The sequence below is a fragment of the Aethalodelphis obliquidens genome, unplaced genomic scaffold, assembly GCF_003676395.1.
Source record: "Aethalodelphis obliquidens isolate GAN/ISIS:26980383/991018 unplaced genomic scaffold, ASM367639v1 scaffold75, whole genome shotgun sequence".
In the NCBI taxonomy this organism is placed as follows: Eukaryota; Metazoa; Chordata; class Mammalia; order Artiodactyla; family Delphinidae; genus Aethalodelphis; species Aethalodelphis obliquidens.
The window spans coordinates 8,153,715-8,175,335 of NW_020838019.1; the positions used below are offsets into that span (position 1 = coordinate 8,153,715).

General features: G+C 52.1%; 1 protein-coding gene across 1 annotated transcript; it reads left to right on the forward strand.

The window, feature by feature from the left end:
* The first annotated feature begins 5,248 nt into the window (after window positions 1–5,248).
* IRX6 (iroquois homeobox 6) lies at window positions 5,249–11,159 on the forward strand. Its single transcript, XM_027092230.1, has 6 exons — window positions 5,249–5,828; window positions 6,833–7,090; window positions 7,734–7,843; window positions 8,038–8,345; window positions 9,137–9,739; window positions 10,712–11,159. Exons 1-6 carry the CDS (start codon window positions 5,784–5,786, stop codon window positions 10,717–10,719), a joined length of 1,332 nt encoding a protein of 443 aa, XP_026948031.1. The 5' UTR covers window positions 5,249–5,783; the 3' UTR covers window positions 10,720–11,159.
* The last annotated feature ends 10,462 nt before the right edge of the window (window positions 11,160–21,621 follow it).

Below are 21,621 nucleotides of genomic sequence, written 5' to 3' on the forward strand. Positions count from 1 at the left end.
CTCCCGTTGCGGAGCACAGGCTCCGGACGCGCAGGCTCAGCGGCCATGGCTCACGGGCCCAGCCGCTCCGCGGCATGTGGGATCTTTCCGGACCGGGGCACGAACCGGTGTCCCCTGCATCGGCAGGCGGACTCTCAACCACTGCGCCACCAGGGAAGCCCCGAAGCTGCTCATATTTTAATTGAAGCCTTAAAGTCTATGACAGTGAAATCCTTTGGGAAGAACAATGACAAAATAGCATCTTTAAAAATCGCCTGTTAGCAACGGTCCAGTTAGATTGCTGTATGCAAAAACGCACAGTCCCTGGCTAGAGTCAGAGCCGGCACCAAATCAGCTTGCTTTCCCACTTGTCTAAGCCATGACTCTGTCCCCTAAGTGTACACTCAAGACCGCTCCTAGGCCCTGTCGCACAGGGGAAAAAAGACGTGGCATCTTATCCTAGCAAGTCCTTTTGTGTGGCTTCTTTCAGGTCTTTATTTTTTACATGCATTTTTGTTTCCCAAAGACTTTGGCTTCAAAAGCTGTTCCCTGGCCTTCAAATCCATACATCTGTCATTAACTTTCAATTTTAATTCCTTGAGATGCCTTGAGCTTATCATTAGAAAGATATCACCATCCAGAAGATAAAAATAATCAAGAATTTCTATACATAAAACCTGCTTTGTAAGTGAGAAGTTAATGCACCACTCCCCTCCCCCAGTCTACTGATGCAAAAACAAAGATTAAAAATATGTACATAAATATATATATAACTATATATAATTTGGTTAGTGACTATATATATACAGTCATATATATGTATATCTTTCTGAAAATAGTCACTAACCAAATTCCCTTAATTGTTTTATAAACTGTCATAGATATATAGACATAATCTTGGCTGAATTTTTCAGAGGTTTTTTGTTGTGGCTGGTTTTGTGTTTTTTTAGCTTTTTTAAAATATTCTTATCCATCACAGCTGGGTCTGTTTGCTGTTTTCTATTTTAATTAATGACCATCATCAAATTTCTAAAACTCCCAAAGTATTACAGAAGCTCTTTCATAATACAAGCTGATATAAAAGCATACAGTAGAGACCCTGAACTCGTGTGCTTACTGCAGCATCTCTTTAGATATTTTCTCTGCTAAATTACACGGTGATATCCCAGGGCACGACATCTCCAGCTGTATCTGGCTTTATGTATGTTTGAAATAAGGTCTTGTGGAAAGACCCAAAGCGGGGAGGTCTGAATTCTGGTTCCTCCTCTCTCATCTATGGGGTTATGTAATCTTAGATTTGCTTCCCACCTCTCCAGTTTCCTTATCATGAACCTTAAGTAAGGGAAAGCAGGGGTGTTTAGGATAGCCCCCAAGCATGCTACAAATGCAAAAGAATACCACATAGCAAGAGCTGTGATTTTTAACTCTAAGCTCAGGTTTGTACCTGGCTCACTGACGCACCAGGATCGCTGCATTGTCTCGTTTTTTACTTTATCCGGAAGTTCATTCTTTCTTTCTCTTTGCCACCTTCCTGACAAGCAACATCAACACCCTCATCTGGGAATTATTGCCTTTTTATTTTCCCCTCCTGATGCCAGAGTTGCTGCTGACAATATGTATTCAGGCAAGGGGCTCGCTGTGTTTCACAATCAGATGCCACGCACACTACTTCCGTCAAAACAATTAGTGTTCATTTCGGTTTTACTCGGGGAGACCTGCGGTGACTGATCAGTATAAATTATAGATGCTTCTGTCCAGATGCACTTGTTCATTCATGCATAGATTTGAGGAAATTTCATTCTTCCCAGTTCAAAAACAGTCACTAAAAATCTCATACTTAAAAAATATAATTTAGCACATTTTCATCGGTGTTATTTTATCCATATACTTACGCATTCCATCTATGACTTGAGGCATTTGAAGTTGATTTGAGGCATTTTGGAGTTATCATCCCCTCCCTGTAAAATGTGCTGTCTTTCTAAATCATTAGGAAATCATGGCTGTTTAACTCAAAATAGTGCAATGTGATTTTTTGCGTGTATGGTACCTGCACTCCGGCTTACTGTCAAGACACATCCTTTACTCTGCCTGCTCAGGACCTTCAGTGCATTTCAAGCAAAGCAACGTGAACTTCAAATAAACGATGTGGACTAGCGCTCTCCCTCCTCCAAATAGGCCTTTGACTGTTGACTTTGTTTTAATGAGCAGCTAGAGGAACTATCAGGGCATGTGGCATAATACAACAAAAGAATCTGTATCATCTGTGTAAAACATTTTAGGCGGAATGACTCCCTTAAATGTAACTGGGAGGGTCTGTATTTCAGAGGCTTATTTACTTGCTTCAGTAAAATTCAATGCGTACACATAGACAATTGGGCATTTTTCCCAAAACTAAATTAGACGGTGCTGAATAAAGCAATGAAAAGCCAGCACGGTGGAGAAGCTCAGAGCACCTTGGCTGCAGAGGTGAGTGTCTGTCGACAGTCAGGAGGACAAGAGCAAATTCCACGGCAGCTTCCCTGAAGCACTTTCCAGGAAAGACTTCTTTTCACCTGAGGTTTCTGCCAGTCAGAGGTTGATACTGGTTGAACCTGATGGTTTGGTTTTGTAATGAGGGCCCCAAAATAATGGGAAAAGGCACACTTCATAGGACCCCTTTTTAGGGAACATAGACCCCTTTTTAAGGTGGTGACAATCAAACGTCAGCGGCACCAGGTAGGTTTGCTTTGGGTGCAGCCTCTCCCCAGGAAAGAAATGTTAAATCAATGTCTCCCATGCCTGGAAATTGCAGCCTTCCTCCCCAAGACATCCTGATACCTTAAAGCAACTTTGGACACAATAGAAAGATGCCTTAACAGAAAACCTGCTCTTTTGTTTGTTTTCTTTTCTGCAGATGAAGAAAACATGCTGAAGCATCTTCAGAGTCTCACCTCCCAATTCACTTCACCACTGTTCTTCCTCCTCTTTTCTTTCTCTGTTGAAAAATCTTGTTGCTTTTCTCGAATCCTGGAGAGCAAAGACAAGAGGTAGGCCTGGAGGCCCTGCACACAGCATTGATACCGCAGAGGTCTTATAAATCAGATGAAAATCAATAAATTCTATATGGTAGTTTCTCCTTTGCAATCAGGTTGCCAGGGGACAGAACTAATGCTTTTTCTTCACCACCCTCCCCATTTTTCTGTCATAAAAAAAAAAATCTGCTTAGGAACGAATGGGCAATCAAAGCTGCTGAGTAAGTATTTCAACTACCTAATTTTATTACTTTACAATTGACATACCTTCCCTCTGGAAATGTTTGCAATTAATTAATTAGCAGTAACCTTCCCCAAGGGACTAATTTAATGAATTCTCTCCAATTCTTACGTTTAAAAAATAGCTTAGATGTATCCAAGCTGCAAACGTGTAGATGGCTCCAAAGTGCATTTTGAAAAATCGAGGGATCTTATCTATTACGGTGAATTTTTATCACTAAATCAATCCGGCGATAACTATAATTCTTTTTCTAACTAGGAGTTTCCCGGGTTGAACGCAAGGTTTCTCCAAGGTAACGACGCTGTAGCAGCAGCCAGGAAACCTCGCTGGGTTTGTTCGTATTTAGAATGGAGCTTGTCCTCATGTTAATAATCTCTTAGGCGGAGGAGTCTTCGGTTTGCGCTTATCCAAGCTCCGTGCGCGTTCTGCAGAATATGTAAAGAAAAAAGAAGCCGATGTCCTTCTAAAGACGTCGCTGGCTTCCGGGCCTACCCGTCTCCTCTGAAAGGTGCCGAAGGAAAGCTCGCGGCCAGGGATTCCGGGCCAGGGCCCCAAACCTTGTCCGTCCCCTGGGCTTCCTCCTTGCCTCGCCAGAACCCAGGGCAGAGATACGGGTTGTTCCTAACCTCTGCGCCACACGTTCTTGCGTTTCAACTAGAAAATAAACCCGGGCCCTTGAACCAACCCCGCCGCCCCGATTCCTCCGGGGAGGTGCAGAGAGGGCCTGGGGGAACAGTTTTGTAAACTGTAAAGCGCGGTGACCCCGTGAATGAAAGGCGAGGCATTCGATCCCGGTAGCAGCCCCCGAAACGCCACCCACCACCACCACCAGGCCGGCAGCCCCTTTACGCCCCCAGACGTCGCAGGTTAGAGACCCTCAGCGGGGAGGCTCCAGGCCTGGGGATTGAGCCTTTGGGAGTGCAGGATCTACGGTGCTTGCAAACTGGCGGCCGCTTGCCCGGGAGCCAGGCCTGGAGGACACGGCCCCCGCCCAGGCACCAACGAGCTCGTCCGCCCATCGGTGCCCTTTTGAGAGCCCCTGGGATGGAGGGGGTGGTCAGACCGCTAGGCCCAGCCAGGCGTCCCAGCGGAGCGCAGGGAATGGGCCGCCCTCCCCGCGGGCTGAACCGCGGCTCGCCAGCGCCACCCCCAGCGGAGCGCGGCGGCTGCAGCTCGGCCCCAGCGCCTTCCTGCGGCTCCCCGCTCCCCCGTGGACACAGTTCGCCGTGCGCACGAGGCAGCCAAGTCTCGGCTTCGGAGGAGACGCCCAGGAGTCTCAGCCCGTGGCCTGCAGATGCCAGGGGTCAGACTTGGCGCCTTTCCTGGCGGAGTCCGAAGGGGGGATCTGAACCTTGACCTCGAGGGGGCGCTATTCGGCCTATTGGAGGGCCTGAAAGCCGCAGAGAAGCCCCGGGGTCAAGGCCCTGGCAAAGCCCCGGGCATGGAGAGCCTGCATCGAGCTAGAGTCCTAGGGAGACTGGGGCGGGGAGCCAGGTCCCCGAGGACAAAGACGGCCGGAACAGTGGGATCCACTGACGCTGCCCAGCGCTGCCCCAACGAGCTCGGGGCCTGTGGCGCGAACAAACTTTCCTGCAGCGGAGGGGCGGGATGGGGGGGCCGGGCTGGAGGCTTCTCCCCCGAGCTTCTGCTCTCCTCCACCTGCCAGCTTTCAACCTCCGCCCAGCCTTGGCCCACCCCTGTTTCCTCCCCTCCCCCGCGCGCCTCTATTCAGTTAGACTCCTCATCTCTCTCCTCTCCCCTCCTCCTTCTCCCTCTAGCCTTTCTCCCCCACTTTTCTCCTGTAGTTTCTCCTGTCTCTTCTTTTGTATTCTCTCCTCCCTCGCTGCCCGGTGCTTCTCTCCTCCTCCGGGCCGCAGGGGAGGAGGTAAGCGCGCTGCGCCCGGGGCCTGCGCGGCACAGTGGGAGGCGTTTCTGCTACTTCTCCCGGGTAATTTGGTGAGATTGTACGTGCGCGCGCGCGTGAGTTTAAGGCGAAAACGGTAGGATCCTGCGCCAGGCAGAGAGGGTCAGGGTCTTTGACTTTCCTCACCAGCTGCACAAACCTCCCGGAACAAGTGTGTGTGGTGAGTGCGCGCGCGCGCACGGGCTGGCTGCGCTTGGCAGGCTTGGTGGCCCGGGGCCCCAGGGCTCGGGGGCCCGCCTGGCAGCCCGGGATTACCGTGACGTCACATTGAGCCTCTGGCCACCTTGGACTGGGGCACCTCGGGAGCTGCACGGCCCCGCGCCGCGCCTCACCTTGCCTCGCCACCGCGCGCTTTTGGGAACCCGCATCCACTCCCTTCCCCTGCCCATCCATGGGCCCTTCTGTCTTCCGGACCACGCGGGCCGGAGGGGAGCCTTCTGGAGCGCAGGGCTCGGCAGCCGGGCTGCCTTCGGCTCTGCCTCCAGTCGCGCCAAGCGGGCGGAGGACCCGGCGCTGGGCATCGGCAACCGTGTAAGGAACCGCGGCCGCGGACGGCTGGAGGCGCAGAACCGCGAGGCAGAGGCGGGAACTCGCAAGAGAAGAGGGAGGTGGGTCACGGACAGCCACCATGTCCTTCCCGCACTTTGGACACCCTTATGGCAGCGCTTCCCAGGTAAGAGCCGCCCCCTTGGGGGATGGGGGCGGGCTGGAAGGAGGGAGCGCCTAGCGCAGGAGCCCGCTCGTAAACGCCCCCCTCTCACACGAGTCCCCCGGGAAGTCAGAGAGCGGGCACCTGGGTAATGCACCACCGACCCCTCTGGCAGCCCCAATCCCTGGCTGAGAACGTTCAACTCCCCCAGCGTAGGCTGGAAAATCGTGGGACCCGAAACTTGGGCACTCTGGCCACGAGCTCCGTGAGGTGGGTGGGATCTCGGGAATCTTACAGAGAGGCCTCCTTATCGTACAGATATCCGAGGTGGCCAGGAGAGTCTGACTTCCAGTCCAGAGCCCTGTCCATCTCGCTGTTTTTCTGGGCTTGTTCGTTTGTTGTCCTCTGTTCTTTTTCTTCCCTTTCCATGGGCAGGTCCAAGCGCTCTGCTTCTGGTTCCTTCGATTTTTCCAGACCTGGGTGGGTCCTGTACGGTGACAGGGTTTCCTGGGGAAATTCTGGAGAGCCCACCCCTGTTCAGTTTCTCCGCAGAGTGCCGGAGGACTAGTCCCACTTGACCTCTGCCCCGCTTTGTGATCTAGGATAAGCCTCCGACTCTCTCTAGCCCTAACTCCCGATCTATAAAATGGGAGCAGGAGTGAGACGTGGTCTCTAAGACTACCTTCAAGTTCGGCCTTTGTAGGATCCTGTGACTCCGGGGAGGGAGGGCTCGCGAGGGAACTGGCCGAGGTTGGCCTCTGTGATTTGGGTTTTAGAACCTTCCCATGACCCGGAGCCCCTGGAACTCTGGAGTTTAGCAAAGGTTTAGGGGTATTTATAAAGGCAGTTTGGGTAAATTGCGTCTACGGACAATTCCTGTCCCAGTCCTCAGCAGAACGCTCAACACAGCACAAGGTGGCATTTAGTTTATATTGAATGAAGGAACGATCTGGCAGTTCCGCCGCTGGCTCCCGCCAGCCCGAGGCGCCGGTCTCTGACCTCCGGTGCCCCCTCTCTCGCCCCCGTAGTTTCTGGTGTCTGCAAGTTCCAACGCCACTTGCTGCGAATCCGCCCCGCGCTCGGTCCCAGATGTGGCCTCAGGCTCCACCCCGGCGGCCGCGCTCTGCTTCGCACCCTACGACAGTCGGCTGCTGGGCAGTGCGAGGCCCGAGCTGGGCGCGGCCTTGGGCATCTATGGAGCTCCCTACTCGGCCGCTGCAGCCGCCCAGAGCTACGCAGGCTACCTGCCCTACGGCCCGGAGCCGCCCACGCTGTACGGGGCGCTGGTGAGTAGCTGGGGTGGAGCCTGGGTCTGTGCGTCAAAACCTACCCTCCTGGGGGCAGGAGCGGCAGGGGCGAAATCCAGTGTGATGTCTCCATCTAGGAAGGACTCACAACTCCGAGGAAAGGAAAAGGTTAGGACTGTATATAAAGGAAAAAAAATCTTTACAGTTTACAGGAGTCCGTCCTGTACCTCTATGAATTGCGTGAGGTAGGCAAGTCATCACTAGGCTCAGGGTACACATGAGGAAACTGAGGTGCAGAGGGGCCCGAGAGAGAAAGGGTCAGGGAATAGCTCTGGAAGGGGAGTAAAGAAAGTTCCCCAGCTGGTGGGAGGGGGGAGGGGCTGGGGGGACAAGTAGTAACAGTAATCTTAACAGCTAATATTTAACTATTGTTTATTCTGCACCAGGAACTCTGTCAAGCATTCTTCTTCAATAACCTCTAGGCATTATTGTTATCCCATTTTACCAAGGGGAAACTGAGGCATAGAGGGGTTAAACAACTGTGCCCAAGATCACACAGCCAATGCGAGTGGTGGTACTGCAATTGGAACCAGACTTGACTCCAGAGTTCACACCCTCAGCAACTCCCCACCCCTCTTCCTCCCCAGATGTAGTTCTGAATTCTTCCTTCCTCCCCCACCAGAATCCACAGTATGAATTTAAGGAGGCTGCAGGGAACTTTACACCCGGCCTGGCGCAACCAGCAGCCTATTATCCCTACGAGCAGAGCCTGGGGCAGTACCAGTATGACCGGTAAGGCATGGGGCATTGGTGGCTGTCATCTCAAGTCCTTTCCCCCCTTCCTGGCCAAGGTAGGACCAATCTACAGAGCATGGGGGGCTGTGTGCTAGGATGGGGAGCAGAACCTCACTTCCAGGACGTAAACAGTCTCCTGCCTGCAGCCCCAGGTTCCTCACCCCAGAACTGTGAGTCAAGTTCTCCCCCAGGTACGGATCGGTGGAGTTGGGTGGCGCTGGGCGCAGAAAGAACGCCACCCGGGAGACCACTAGCACACTCAAGGCCTGGCTCAACGAGCACCGCAAGAACCCCTACCCCACCAAGGGCGAGAAGATCATGCTGGCCATCATCACCAAGATGACCCTCACCCAGGTGTCCACCTGGTTCGCCAACGCGCGCCGGCGCCTCAAGAAGGAGAACAAGATGACTTGGGCGCCCAAGAACAAAGGCGGGGAGGAGAGGAAGGAGGAGGGTGGAGCAGAGGAATTGCTGGGCTGCCTAAATGGTGACACCAAAGGTACCGAATGTTCACTGCCCCAACCTGCGTGGGTTTCCAGCCATCAAGCAGTTTAATTGGCTTTTCACAACCACCCCGTGGGGTAGCTTTTAGGAAGGCACCCCCTTGCTTACCCTTGCACGTGCAACCCCTGCATGCCTCAGGGCCTTTGCCTGTGTGGTTCCCTCTGCCTGGAATTCCCTACAGAGCCGGCTTCTTCTCGACTTGAAAGTACCACCTCCGAAAAGCCTTCCCTGGCCACCCATGCCAACTAGCTTCCCAATTTATTCTCTATCACGTCAGCCTACTTTATGTGCCATACTTAGCCCCTCAGGGATGTCAACTCCCCTAGAAAGTGTCTTGTCCACTGCTGTATTCTCTAAGTTCCTAATACCTAAATGCCTAAATGATGTCTGGAGCATAGTTGGTACTCAGTAAATATTTTCTCAATTAAGTAATACACACCAGCCACCTGTGGGTGTTGGAATTGGGTAAAAACTTTCCCTTGCTTTTTTAAGGCTGAGGAACTGAGATCCAGATCTTAGGCATCGAAAAGTGGACATTTCCTTGGGGTATCGGAGGGGAGGAGTCTTCCAAAGGGTGGGGGCAGGTCTAGGGGCGGGAATTCTTTTCCTGCGGCGCAGCCGGCAGCCCAGGGGCAAATGTAGGAGGCGGTGTGGCCATCCTGGTGAATTACACCGAGAATGCCTTGAGTGCAGAGCGCGTTTGCTAAAAGCTTCTCAGGGATGGGCACTCCCGAGGATTTCCCTTGGGGCCTGGGGCTTTTCTCACTCGCTCCTGATTTCCCGCAGACGTTTCAGCTAGCCAGGAGGCTCGGGGGCTGAGTGACCTGGAAGACCTGGAGGAAGAAGAGGAAGAGGAGGCGTATGAAGAGGAGACAGTGGCCACAGCTACGGACAGGCTGGCTGAGCTCCATCAAGACACTCAGTCGCTGCCGGCGGCACAGTGTGCCACAACTCGAGAGGGCCGGCCGGAGCGCAAGGAGTGCAGTCTGGCGGCGCCCCGCTTCTCGTTCACTGAGACCCCCAGGTCGGGAGAAACCGACTTCCTGCGGGCCGAGCCAGGAGGCCCCACTTTGACCATGCACTACCCGCGCAGCGAGAAACCGCGCATCTGGTCTCTGGCGCACACTGCGGCAGCCAGCGGCGTCGAAGGTGCACCCCCAAACCTGTCCAGGCCACGAAGTCCTGAGTGCCATCTGATTCCTGGACAGCCTCCAGGCCCCGGCGCGCGACCCGCAGTCCCCAGAGACTCCGCGTGCGAAGAGTCTTCCCGAGTAGCCAAAGCCTTTGGAAACCCCTCGTTTGCCCAACAGGGCCTGCCTCTGGACTGTACGCCATGCCCGCGGCGGAGGGCGCCGGCAGTGCGGTGCCAGTACCAGTCAGGAGCAGAAGGTAGTGGGCCCCCAACGGCGCTGGGAGTGTCTGTCCAAAAGACACCTTCCCCCGACACATCCATCCATCCACCCCCACCCCCACCCCGGGTGCCCAGCCGCTGCACACTCTGCCTCTCCAGCATGCCCAGGTTCAGACCTAGCGCAAGATTGTCTCACAGCACTCCTTGAAACAGAAGCTTAGAGATAAAAGTTCTAGTTACCAAATCTTAAAACCAAATAATAGTACTCAGCTCAGAATGAGACAGTAACTTGCCTAGAAAACCCTTAGAAAGTCATTGAAGAGATGGACAGCTAATATCTCTCCAACGTTCAGCCAGTGTGCCACGTGGGCACCACCATGACCCTCTCCAGCACAGCCACCCTTGTCCCCTGCCTGCCCTTCAGAGGAAGCCAGCTGGCTCCTGCTGTTCCGGTGCCAAGACTTTGCCAGGGCTAGGCAGGTACCAGGGCTTTCCCGGAAGTCTGAGGGGAAGGGCCAGATACCTACAGTCGGTTCAAGGCCAGTGCTTAAGTTCAGCTTGCAGCCCTCTGTGCCGCCCACTAAATCCCTATGGGCGTCGCTCAGGTGGGTGCTGTCCCTGGAAAGCCCCGCGCCCCCCACCAAAAGCTCACCCCCAAGCAGGGCAGGACTGCCAGCCAGTGTCTCCTGCCCCTGGCTGGTTCTCTGGCTGTGTTTGGTGGAAGGGAATCTCACCCCACAAAGGGACGTTCCCGAAGCATTTGGCAGCCTCCAGCAATTACTGTCAGATTCTGCTCTTTGAAGTAATTTCTCTCAGGATTAGCTACTGGCTTAGAAAATTGGGTTACACTGTTATTTGAATTTACACATAACGGGGTCCAAGTGCTGCCTCTGGCAAGCAAATTGCCCCTAGACCTTGGATTCCCTTTGGATGAGACATCACTGACCTCAGATTTCCTAGGAATCACCACCAAGTGGCCCTCCGGTTTTAATCAACCTTTCCTCTCTCAGCAGGTTAGCGCAATGGCTGCGATTTGCAGAAGAATCTTGGAAATCAGCCCTACTTTTTGGAACTCACCTCCACACTAAGAAGCTGAGAGACCTCCCCAGGGTCTGGGGCTCTCACTTTGCCTAAGAGACAGACACACAGAAACCCTCCTACCGGCCCTCCTCGCACGCAGAGCTGGGAGTGGCTGGCAGACGTGCATTTTGTCAGATCCCACGGAGGAGGCAGCAGGGCACCTTGGGGAAGGTCAAGGGGGAAGGCTTGGCGAGTCTGCACCGTGCACGGACTCAGTATCCAAGTCTCCCTCTCCCCTCTGGATTCAGGGTCTGAAGCCACTCCCGCTCCTGCTCACTCCCATCACCCTCACTTTGTAACTTCAATGCTGACTTGGCCCCTAAGGACCACGTGGGTCTTCTCCTCCTCCCCACTCCTTGTGTGCTTAGAAATAATCCAACCGAACCCGAGCTGTGTGGCCTCTTTGCGCCAGGGGAGCCTGATAAGGTCGGGGTGGAGGGGAGGATGAAATGTGGTTCTGGGGACAGGATGCAGATTTCAGTCCCTTTCAGAGCTGGGAGAGAAACTGACAAGGGAACGGTCAAGGCCACGGCGCCTGCGGCTTAGCCCACCGAACTGCGGCCCCAGCCAACTCGCAGAGCCCGGCAGACGCCCGGCCGATTCCTGGGAGTTGGGGATGGGGGCGGCCACTGGGGGCGGGGAAGAGGCGGCGTGCAGCCGTCAGGATATTTGTGTGGAAGCTGCATTTGTTTCCGGGTTCGTACTTGGGCTTTAAGTTTGCTGGGAGGAGGGGCGATGGGGATCCTCTTGTCCGTCCCTGGGCGCACCGCTGGGACCCCCGCGCTCCTCCCCTCTGCCCCGGCGGCCAAGTGTGACAGCTTGCCGGGTCGAGGAGAGGCGAGAGGGGGCATTCTTTCCATTTAATCTAGTGCCAGCAAACACTTCCGGTACAGGCCAACCAATGGGAGCTGACGGGCGAGGAAGGGGGCTTTGCCCCCCTGGCTAGCAGCGTCTGGAGTAGGGCTGGGGAGTGCGGAGGCGGAGATGAGACATTTAAAGATGCCGCTGCCAGCCCTGAGTTCGTGTCCTCGACGCAGTGGCTTCGGCTTTAGCCAGCGAGTGCGTTCGCCGCTGCACACGAGGAGAGACGGAGGCGAGCCCGGGACAGCGCCCTAGTGGGGAGGTCCGGGCAGCTGATGCGGACGGGGAGGCGGGAGGGAGGGCAGCTGGGGTGTGCGCCTAGGGGCTGGATCCTCGGGAAGCTGTGTCTCCACTGCTGGGCTCCAGCCCGGCCGGAGGTGGCTGAGTGACAGCCTTCCAGACCAGAGCCCTGCCAGCTGACGGGCCGCTGAAGTCTGGGACGGGAAGGATCCTTATCCTTGGGAGGAGATTTTAAGAACCTTGAAGGCTGCAGAGAGGAAAAGAGGGGGTTAAAAAAAACCGAAGGGAACAGGCCACCTCCCCCCACCCCACCCTGCCTTCTTTTCTATAGAATAGTCAGAGATAATGAATTACAAAAGCACAAACCCCTTCCTCAGATGAGGAAACTGAGGCCAGATGGGAGGGCAGGGACTGGCTCAAAGTGGTGAAGAGGGACCCAGCTCTCCATTGAGGGTTCAAGGCCCCTTTTAGCTCCTGCCCCTCTCCCTAGCTTCCTGTTGGGAAACCACCTCTCTGCTTTCGTTTTGCTTCTGGGCGACAGCTGCTCCTACCCCCAGCCTCCCCAGGGACACTCCAGTCGCCCTCACTGACCTGCGGCTTAGGGTCCGGGAAATTAAACTGCGAAAAGATAAACATTATTTCCAGTCGGCTTTGTGGGATTAACGCTTGTAATAAAGCGCATTAGCTAGAGGTTTCTTTCAAGGCGCTCTCGACCCCAGCCCCTCCTAGGGGGCCAGGTAGACCCCCTCGGGAGGCTGCTGAGGCTGCAGAAGCTTGTTCCTCGGGCCTCCAGTTGGGAGCGGGGCTCCCGCTGACCATTTAGTGGAGAGGAGAGGGGCCCTTAGCATCACACCGAGTCAGATTTCCAGATGGGAAAGTGAAGGCCAGAGAGAAGGGACCCACCTAAGCCCGAGGTCATGTGGGCCTAGGATGCAGAGAGTGGAGGATGGTAGTGGGCGGAGGGTTTACCTGCACCCTGCCTCCAGCCATTCAGCCTTTATAGGACACTGAGCCTTGCGAAAGGAGGCCCAGCTATCAAGCAGGACCTCTAGAGGTGGTCTCTCTCTCTTGTCTAAGAGGTCCAGCCTCTCCCCCACCACAACCCCGAGCAGGAGCCTGCGGCCCAGGGTTGTTCCAAAGACCTTGGGCCTGGTTAGCTGGAGGCAGAGGCGTGTCAGAAGGGCCAAAAAGAGTAGCCTTGAATCCCAGGAAACAGCTTGACCACCTCAATCCCATTACTACCTTGCTATGTGGCCGTGGACAGCCCCCTTCCCCTCTCTTAGTTTCCCCAGCTGTCAGGTACAGAGATGATCTAGTTCTCCATCCTGGTTCTCAGTGTTCACTCCGGAGCTGATGGTGGGCTCCAGGAGCACAGGTGAAGGCCTGAGAATGGCGAGTCTGAGCCTGTGATTATCCCAGCCTCCGGCCCCCAGCGGCAATCTGTTCCCACCATCTCTGCCCCCACTGAGAGCCTCCTGCAAATCTCCCAATCTAATCTCCCAGAATCATATTTTGAATACTGTTTTGATTAAACACCAGAGCAAGGGGAGGGAGGATGAACCCTGCCGTCCTCAGCTGAGCCTGCTGGGGCCCACAGACAGCTGGCCTGTGAGCCCTGCAGAGTGAGTGGCAGTCAAGGAGGCAAGGTGACTTTCTCAGGTTTGGAGAGACTGTAGGACTGGCCCTCCAAACTCCCTTGATGGCTCACGTGCTCCTTCCCTCAGCTGGGGAGAACCGTGAGGGGACTGGGTAGAGAGAAGAAGCTAAGGCAAGGGAGCCACGACACGTGTCTTCCTCCTTTATCGATTCCTTTCCTGCCAGGAGTCACGACATTGGCATTGGACTCACTAGATGATCTCTATGATCACTTTTGGCTCAAACATCCTATGACCCTGGCAATGACGATAAGAGCTTCTAGAGGCCTTACCACGTGTCAGACTCAATTCCATGTCCTTTCAATGCACGGACTCATTTATACGTCGCAAGGGTCCCGGGGACCATTATATTGTACTTACTAGTGTGTCCATCTACCGAACGAGGAGACAGAAGCTCAGAGAGGTAAAATAACTTGATGTCAGTTATCCAGTTAGCAAGTAAAGAAGTCAAACCCCAAGTAGGACTGGTTCTAAACCACTAAGCTCTACTGTTCATGCATTCTCTTATTTTAAAATTCTTTTATTCCATTATGAATAAGAGCCTATGTCTTTGATACTCTGTCTATGAGTCTATTGTCTCATGCCTCTGGAACTCCAGGTTGCCCTTCTTCCTTCTCAGGAATATCCAGTGGAAAAGGACTTCTGGTGCCTCCTGGACCTGCCCCCATATCCTGGCTGAGAGCACCCCCCCCATCCCACTGCCCACATTTTCCCGGGACTTGGCTGTCTGAGACACCCCTGGTCAGTGTTTGGCAAAATGTAGCCCATGGATCTCCACCATCAAAGTCAGCCCATGACTGAAGAATCCCACTGGGAGGTTGCCTGGAAGATCTGCTTGTGTGACAAGCACCCTAGGAGGCCTCGTGGGCCTCTAATCTGAGTAGCAGTGGCTGACCCTCAAGTGGTCAGACCCCAAATTCAGCCTGAGACCTTAGGATGCCTGCTATCGGCCAAGAATAAATCACATCCCAGTAACAGGCGCCAACATTTCCTCCAGGATTTAATCTGGATTGGCATGCAATCGCCTCATCTGGTTCGGCTCCCCACGCCCCATCCTGAAGCTCAAAGATTTGTTGTTATTGGAGGGGGAGGAGGTGACCCAGGAGACGAACTTGCCTGTCCGAGCAGTCTGAAGACTAACTAGGATTCCAGGTTTGGAAGCATCTTTGGAGTCCCCTGCTCTTCAGCATGTAAGAGAATTCTGTGCCCAAACACAAGCATGCAGTCCAGAATCACTACATATTTGGGGAAAGCCAACACCAGGAAGGGAAGACTGTATCCTAAGCAAAAAAAAAAAAAAGTGATGGAGGGGATGGGTCTCTCACTGTCTCCTGTTGCAGCCTTGGCTGCAATAGAAAGTTTTTTCTTTTTTGAACCAAATTCTTTTCTTTTCTTTTCTTCTTTTCTTTTTTGAACCAAATTCTTTCTCCACATCTCTTCTGAAATCAATTTCCTGAACCAACAAGTCTTACTCTTCTCCATGATTCCTTCTTCTTTGTCCTACCCTCCTCTTCCTCTCGTCCTCTCAGTGGGACTTGCTTGGTCCTTCCTCTGAGATCAGGGTAAGAATGGAGTCCAACAGCTGTCTCCCAGTTATATGGTGGAAGACCCTCTCCGTTGGCATGATTTTCATTAAACACTAAGTTGGAGAGGGTGGAGAAATAGTGACCTGAGTCCTTGGGCAAGTCACCAAATGCCTCTGAGATTCAGCTTTCTCCTGGTAGGTGGGATCATGTTAAACCATGTAGCTCTTTCATAATTGCTCTAGCTGCCGTGGAGACGAAGATTTAGATCAGTGTTACTTGAATGTTGGTCAATGGCAAAGCAACACCCCTAATTTTTGCCAAGAGTTGGAGAGATGTTAAAGACAAACTAGCACCAACGGAGGCTTCTCCTTTGTGAATAAGAGGATTGAAAGAAAGTTGAAGAGGGAACCATTTGTGTCACTCTGAGATTCAGCGTTATTTAATGCCATGACCAGCTCACATCACGGCTTGTACACATTTGACTGTTTGGTGAGTTAATCTGTATGAATGTAAAGGGTGATTATTATTGAAGAGCTCATCAGAGACTGAGGTCTTCCCTCATTGCCTGGGTCTGTCTCCAAATTCCAACTTGGCTTTATTTAAAGTCTTAGACAACCTGCCTTAGAACAGTAATGTCCACACGGATAATGAGTCTAGAGTATTTGTTCTCAACCCTGGAGGTGCATCAGATCAGCCAGGGAGGTGTTTGCCTTTGTTTTGATTTTCCATACCAACCTCCAAGCTGTACCTCAGACCAATTAAATCCAATCTCTAAGGGTGGGCCCCAGCAGTATTTTTTTTTTGTTTGTTTTGTTTTTTTTTTTTTTTTGCGGTACGCGGGCCTCTCACTGTTGTGGCCTCTCCCGTTGTGGAGCACAGGCTCCGGACGCGCAGGCTCAGAGGCCATGGCTCACGGGCCCAGCCGCTCCGCGGCATGTGGGATCTTCCCGAACCGGGGCACGAACCCATGTCCCCTGCATCGGCAGGCGGACTCTCAACCACTGCGCCACCAGGGAAGCCCCCCAGCAGTATTTTTGAAGCTTCTAAGTGATTCCAATGTACAGCCAAGGTTGAGAACCAGTGAACTACAACTAGGCTGTTTCTCCTTCCAGCCCCACTATTTTCTAGAAGGGTGTTGGAGTAAGGGATGGGGCTTGGCAGACAAAGTCTAGAAGCCTGTGGTTTCTCCCTGGAGTCTACGGACTTCACATTTTCCCCAGGGTAAAATGAGATATGATAGTTACAGTTTATCACATCATTCACAAAGGAGCCCAAAGATGGATGTCATCCTGGACATCAAAGGCCAGTGTCAAGCCAGGGAGACCTCCTTGAGCCTTGCCCATCTCATATGCCAGCTGCCTGTACACAGAGTGGAAGACCCTAGGCACATGAGCCAAGTCATCCCCGGGACAGCTCAGAGGTGGCCCTGAGCTGGGTAAGAGCCCTTTGGAAGTGTTTCTTGGTGTTCCAGTTATGTATTGCAGAGGGAAAAATCACCCTCAAACTTAATGGCTCAAAACAGCAACAGTCATTAATTTTGCTCACAGATCTGCAATCTGGGCAGGGTTCAGTGGGAATGATTTGTTTCTGGTCCGTGAGGTATTAGAAGAGGTATCTTGACTGGAGCTGGAGGATCCACTTCCAAGGAGGATGTGGGGTTCCAGCCCCTGCAGAGGTTTCCATCCTTGCCATGGGCTGCTTGAGTTTCCTTACATCATGGCAGCCAGGTTTCGAGAGCAAGTGTTCCAAGAGGCCTGGGTGGAAGTCACAAGGTTTCTCATGACCCATCCTCAGAAGTCCCAGGATGTCACTTCCACTGTATTCCATTGGTTAAGCAAGTCACTAAGCTTGTTCAGAGACAGGAGAGGAATTCAACTCTACCATTTAATGGGAGGCGTAGCATAGAGTTCATAGCCATCTTTACCCAAATTGAGATCATAGCTGAAGGCCCAGTTCTGAATTCAGTTCCAGACTTTATTACTCTCCCATTCAACGTGTGGACTTGGGGTTCTGTCTTAGTCAGCTAGGGCTGCCATAGCAAAATACCACAGACTGGGTGGCTTAAACAACAGACGTTTATGCTCTCACAGTTCTAGAGGCTGGGAAGTCTAAGATCAAGGTGCCAGCCAGTTTGGTTCCTAGGAGAGCTTTCTTCTTGGCTCACAGATGGCAGTCTTCTCATGGTGTCCTCACATGGTGGAGAGAGAGAGCTCTGGTGTTTCTTCCTCTTCTTATAAGGGCACCAACCCTATTGGATCAGGGTCCTACCTTTATGACCTCATTTGAGTTTTATCACCTCCACACGGGCACTGTCTTCCAATACAGTCCCATTGGGGATTAGGGCTTCAACATAGGACTTCTGGAGGGCCATAATCATTTAGTTCATAACAGACCCTAACCCAGAACTCAAGATGGACAAGGTCAGTTAGGAAGTAGGTGACCAAGAAAAGGGTGCTGATTCTTTCGCCAATGGTCCAGGCCAGCCCCTAGCCACAGAGGTGCTGGCTGGGGCAGGCATCTAGCTGCCCAACATATCCCCCCATCAATGTCCTGCCCTGGAGACTTCCCTAGTGGTCCAGTGGTTAAAACTCTGTGCTCCCAATGCAGGGGGCCCGGGATCGATCCCTGGTTGGGGAAGTAGATCCCGCACGCCACAACTAAGATCCCACATGCTGCAACTAAGACCCCACATGCCACAACTAAGGCCCAGTGCTGCCAAATAAATATATATTTTTAAAATGTCCTGCCCTGGCAATGTGTCTGTAACCTCAATGTGGAAGAAGAACGCAGTGACATATATTCAAGAGCCATTAAGTGCCTGACACTGCATATGATTTCATAACACTCTGTAAACAAAGAAACTGAGTCTTAAGAAACAAAGTCCTTTTTCCAAGGTGCCCATCTGGAAAATGGCAGAGTTGGGGTTCCAATACAGGTCTGTGTGACTCCAAAGCCCTTGCTGTCCTCCAAGGGAAGACAGAAGGAGGCTGAGTGCCTCCACTCTAAGATCATGCTGTAGAGCAAAGTGGTAAGAGCACAGCCTCTGAAACCAGACTACCAGGGTCTGAATCCCAGCTCTGCCATTTACTAGCTGTGCAACCTGAAGCAAGTAGCATAACCTGTCTGGACCTCAGTTTCCTCATCTGTAAAATGGGAATGATAATAGTGCCTGTGCCTGCCTCACTGGACTGTTGTGAGCATTAAACGGTTAATATGTAAAGCATTAGAATTGTGTGCCCGGTCCATAGTATACGTTATGTAAAATGTCAGCTAACTTCTTTGCCCACTACTGCACCAGCGGTCCCTGCCTCTCCAGTGAAGCCTGAAATCACTGTTGTGTCCCCACCCCCAGCAGTCCTGCCTGCCCTGCTTATTCTACCAAGTCGATGTCACAGTTCACACATGTCCCTCTTACCTGGAACAAAGACATGGGGTCACTCTCTCGGGTGTCCATTTAGGGAGAAACCTCATGCAGCAGATTTTATGAATTGCTCACACTTCCCCTTATCAAGATTAATGGCACCATTGCCCACGGTCAGTCCTCCTGTGGTCTCAGCTAATGACTTCAACCCTCAACATGTTTCCTCTGCATTTGCTTCAGAAAATCGTTCTGAACAGCAAGACTGCTTTAATAGCCACTTGGTACTAATGATGCCTTTTAAGTGCATACAGAGAATCTCTAAGCACCAAACGGGAGGCCCATTGACTGGTGACAACAGCTATTGACATTGACACGCGAGGCAAGGTCAGAACGATGCCGATCAAGGGACTGTCACTGGGCCTAACAGTGGGGATTTTTTTTTTATTACACTGGAAAGCTCCTTATTTTTTCCTCCTGTTCCTTAAACACACCCCACTAAATGGGGTGTGTAAATGGTGTGGTTACCCACTCTTTATGTCTGCCCTTCCCCTGTGGCCGCCATGACACACTCAGCCGGTCAAGAGGTGGCGTGGCAGTGTGATGAAGAGCATAGGTATAGGAGGCAGGGAAAGCTGGATTCACATTCTGGCCCCGGCACTTAGTACCCGGTGATGGTGAGCTACTGCCTTAATCTCTCTGAACCTCAGCTTCTTCGTCAGTAAAATGGGATAGAACTTGAGCTTAGCTCGTGGGGTGATGGCGAGGATGAACTCAGCTGAGAAATGTTAAGTGTATAGCTCGGGGGCTGACACACATGCTCAATAAATGTTGGTTATGACTGAATTAACTTGCTCCACTATAGTTGGGCTCCCTAGGGAAGTGACAAACTGCCTTAGCTTGCCATACATGTCCCTGCTATGATCATGATATAGACTGTAGTCCTGAGTATCTCATGTGTCACCCCACTGTGAGGTCCTAATTCTGTCGACAAAGGGCCATTCCCCACAGATGGGATCAGGGCGTGTGACGTCACCCTCGGACGGAAGCACTGTTTCACTACCACACTTTTCTCCTTCTTGGGAACTGACCCAAGAGAGTGTTCCTGTTCATTACCAGCTATTATCTCAACACCAAGATCCTACCTCCCAGGGCTTCAGGTCTAGTACCTAGTGTCTGCCACGTTGCCTAGTCCTTGATCATTCATCTCATTACCTTCCAGGAGGACTCCAACCTTCCATTGCTGAAATGCATTGGTTCTTGGCCTCACTTTATGCTTAACTTTTTGTTGGTAGTGGTTGGTGTTTAGGTCCCATCTGTGGGGTGAGGGCAGAGCAGCGGGATGAGGCCACCCTCGGGGAGTGGTTTCCCAAGCACTGATGGGTAAACTTTCAAAGAGCGAGAAGAGAGGGGAGGGTTATCTACAAAGCAGAAATGGAGTCACAGATGTAGAAAACAAACTTGTGGTTACCAGGCGGTAAGAGGGGGTAGAGATAAATTGGGAGATTGGGATTGACATATACATACCACTATATATAAAACAGATAACTAATAAGAACCTACTGTATAGCACAGGGAACTCTACTCTGCACTCTGTAATGGCCTATATGGGAAAAGAATCTAAAAAAGAGTGGATGTACATATATGTATAACTGATTCACTTTGCTGTACACATGAAACTAATGCAACATTGTAAATCAACTACACTCCAATAAAAATTTGTTATAAAAGAGAGGGGGGAGTAATACGTGGGGGAGAAGCAAAGATGGAGCCTGGATTGGGGGGGGAGGAAGTGAAATGAGAACGTGCAGATGAATGGGAGGAGGATGGAGGGTGGAGGATGTCAGCTCAGAGACTTCAGAGAGTGAGGACCCAGGTGTAGGGTGAAAAAACTTGGGATGTTCAAGAAACGAAGTCCCGGGCTTCCCTGGTGGCGCAGTGGTTGAGAATCCGCCTGCCGATGCAGGGGATGCAGGTTCGTGCCCCGGTCCGGGAAGATCCCACGTGCCGCGGAGCGGCTGGGCCCATGAGCCATGGCCGCTGAGCCTGCGCGTCCGGAGCCTGTGCTCCGCAACGGGAGAGGCCACAACAGTGAGAGGCCCGCGTACCGCAAAAAAAAAAAAAGAAAAGAAACGAAGTCCCTCAATGCTGGGCATCCAGCCGACTTCCCTTAATGTGCAACATGCTGTACATTGGACGCGTGCGGCAGAAGGGCATGGGCTATTGTTACATTCTATGCAAAACCAAACACTCCAACCTACATTCTAACTGAAGGAGAGATACTTCTAATGTGGGGTGAAGGCGGTAGCCCTTTGACGGTGGGCAAGGAGGCCACAGGCCCCGGCAAGGAGGCAGAAGCCCTGTCTGCAGTTCTTCCCACTCTCTCTTCACCTAACTCTCAGCTCCTGTTCAGCCCCATCCCTTCACTGTGACATTTGACATATGACACCCATGAGTTTCACTTGACCCCTTTGTTGGGTGCCATTAAATGGCCTGAAGTTAAAATGTTAATTATCATTAATCATTTTTTATGAAATGGCTTTGCCGAAGCCATAAATTCAGCAGAGAGGCTTCTTGTGTGGAGCTGACACTTTATGGAATACTGACTGTCAGAGAAGGCACTCGAATATGTGAATGTTTCTAGTGGGGTAAGTTATAAGGAGAAAATTGAAAGCCTACAGGTGGCATGGAATGATACAAAGTGACTCGGGACAAAAAAGAAAAAACGAGATGGCGGGATGAGTCGGGGGATGGGGGCGAGGGATAGAAAGGAGCCAGGGTTGCCCACCTTGCTCCCTGCACCAAGCTCAGTGACCCATCAGAGGTAGATGCCCAAAAAACCAACCTGGAAAGGTGAATAAATGAGGAAGGAGAGAGGAAGGCCAGAAAAGGAAAAGAGGGACAAAGCAAGGGGAAGGGGAGGTTTACAGAGAGTTGGAGAGTAAATCAAAAGCATCTGAAAAGAAAAGAGCCCAGATTTCTGCCCTTGAGTTCAAGATCCTGGGAACCTCAGTATATATGCATCTGCTTATTGATTTTTGGCTAAAGTGTGATTTACCTGCCTCATTCCTGTTCAAGAGAAACCTGCCCATCGTTAGCAATACTGCATTGTGCACTTGAAAACCTTTTAGGAGGGTGGATCTCATGTTAAGTCTTCTTACCGCAAAACAAAAACAAACACACAGGGCTTCCCTGGTGGT